At 52.6% G+C, this 2,261-nt stretch overlaps 1 protein-coding gene across 1 annotated transcript; it reads left to right on the top strand.

Moving 5' to 3' along the window:
- The first annotated feature begins 233 nt into the window (after window positions 1-233).
- On the top strand, window positions 234-1,592 carry LOC123134028 (GDSL esterase/lipase At2g04570). Its single transcript, XM_044553389.1, has 2 exons — window positions 234-662; window positions 738-1,592. Exons 1-2 carry the CDS (start codon window positions 273-275, stop codon window positions 1,416-1,418), a joined length of 1,071 nt encoding a protein of 356 aa, XP_044409324.1. The 5' UTR covers window positions 234-272; the 3' UTR covers window positions 1,419-1,592.
- Window positions 1,593-2,261: the final 669 nt, after the last annotated feature.

Raw genomic sequence — 2,261 nt, 5'->3', positions numbered from 1 at the left:
CCTATAGCATCGTGACGCTGCATCCTGGCTAATGAAGAGGGTTGCCTGACAGGCTCCATTTTTCATTTCCACATATTTTTTTGCGGGGATTTTCACAAAAAAAATTTGCCCGGTAAAACAGACAAAAGGAAGCTTCCATGCGTTAAACTAGCAGCAGTTGTGACTCTGAGCATAGCTCGGTCTCCAGTAGCTCACCCACTGCGAGAAAGGCACAAATGGCCATCGATGAAAAAGCCACGAATCTGCAGAGGAAGAACCCGCAACGAAAAAATATGTTGTACACAAACATGTCCATGCGACGTTATGCGCCTATCATCGTCCTGCAGCTGTGCATCCTCTCGGGCAAGCCGGCGGCGGCCAAGGTCCGGGCGCTCATCGTGTTCGGCGACTCCACCGTCGACACGGGAAACAACAACTACATCTCCACGGTCGTCAGGAGCGACTTCGCGCCCTACGGCCGCGACCTGCAGTTGGGGAACGGCCAACCCACGGGCCGCTTCTCCAACGGCCGTCTCACCGTGGACTTCATCTCCGAGGCGTTCGGCCTGCCACCGCTGGTGCCACCCTACCTCGACCCGAGCGCCAACATGAGCAGCCTCGCCTCAGGCGCATGCTTCGCCTCTGCCGGCGCCGGATACGACAATGCCACGTCTGATCTTATGGTAAGCCATCGTCCTTCGCCTTCGCATACATGTGTCATATGTATCTTGGCTCACATGAAGTTGTGAAATTTGCAGTCCGTGCTCACGATTTGGAAGGAACTGGACTACTTCAAGGAGTACGCGGCCAAGCTCAGGAGCTTCCAGGGAGAAGACAAGGCGCGGGAGACGCTCACGGAGGCGCTCTACCTCGTCAGCATGGGCACCAACGACTTCCTGGAGAACTACTACGCCGTGCCACACGGCAACGCGGCGAAGTACCCCACGGCGGCGGCGTACGGCGACTACGTGCTCGGCGTCGCGGAGTCGTTCGTGCGCGCGCTGCACGCGCTCGGCGCGCGCAAGATCGACCTAAATGGGATGCCGCCCATGGGCTGCCTCCCGATGGAGCGCGCCTTGGGCGGCGCGTGCACCGAGGAGTACAACGCCGTCGCGGAGGACTACAACGCCGGCCTCCGCGCGGTGATCGAGCGGCTCAATGGCGAGCTCGGCGGCGCCAGGATCGTCTACGGCGACGTGTACGGCCCCGTCAGCGACGCGCTCGCGCACCCCGCGTCGTACGGGCTGGAGAACGTGGAGGCTGGGTGCTGCGGCGCCACGGGGCGGTTAGAGATGGGGTACCTGTGCAACGCGCGGAGCCCGCTGACGTGCGCGAACGCCGGCAAGTTCGCCTTCTGGGACGCCATCCACCCAACGGAGCGCCTCCACCGCGCCCTCGCCGACGCCAAGATGAACACCACGCTACACGTCTTCCTATGATTCGTCCGTCCGCAGTTGTCTGCTCGCACCAAATCGAATCATCAAATGTGGTCGTTCTTTTTTGCGGTCGTTGGTGTGGCTAGTTCTCAGTTCAATGAGACTTACATAAGAAAGAAAAAGGTGTCTGCAAAAAAAAGAAAAAGAAAAAGAAAAAAAACTGAAAAGAAAGACTTATACGCTTCATGCAAGATCAAAGAAATATACTCCCTCCCTCCATAGTCCACATATATAGGGTGTAATACATTTTATTAGGTTGCCTTTGACTATCGATAAGATTATTGATATATGAGTTGTATAATGTGAAAATTGTATCATTGGATGCTCCTTCCATGTACGAATTTGACGGTGTGCTTTTTGTGTAACTTGCATGTCATATATTATTGCTCTTTTTTAGGGGCATATAACATGTGGTCAAAATTAGCCTCGAAAAACTCATTATGCTCTCTATATATGGATGGAGGGAGTAGCATCGACTGAGACATAACGAAGTCTCGATCGACTGAGACTTGGCAAAACTGCTTAATTTAAGAGAGAGAGAGAGAGAGAGAGAGAGAGAGAGAGTGCGCGCGCGTGCGCGCGCGCGCCAACAGGGCAACGTATCAGCTATCAGGTGAAAAACCACATATTTGTTTCTCTATAGCTGATCATATTTTTCACCCCCTATTCTTTCATTTTTGATAGGGATTATTTTTTTTATGCGAAAAGGCTGAAAGCAACATGTTAAGAATGACAGGTTTTTAAAAACACACACTTACAGAAAAGATACTTACATCCAAATTATTAAAGTCTTCTTCGTCATGCATCTATTTGTGGCGCGCAGTGAGCAAAGCTCATTGTAATCTT

The sequence above is a fragment of the Triticum aestivum genome, chromosome 6B (genome assembly GCF_018294505.1).
Source record: "Triticum aestivum cultivar Chinese Spring chromosome 6B, IWGSC CS RefSeq v2.1, whole genome shotgun sequence".
NCBI classification, from domain to species: domain Eukaryota; kingdom Viridiplantae; phylum Streptophyta; class Magnoliopsida; order Poales; family Poaceae; genus Triticum; species Triticum aestivum.
The sequence above is the reverse complement of the archived record's forward strand: the minus strand, read 5'-3'. Positions and strand labels throughout refer to the sequence as shown.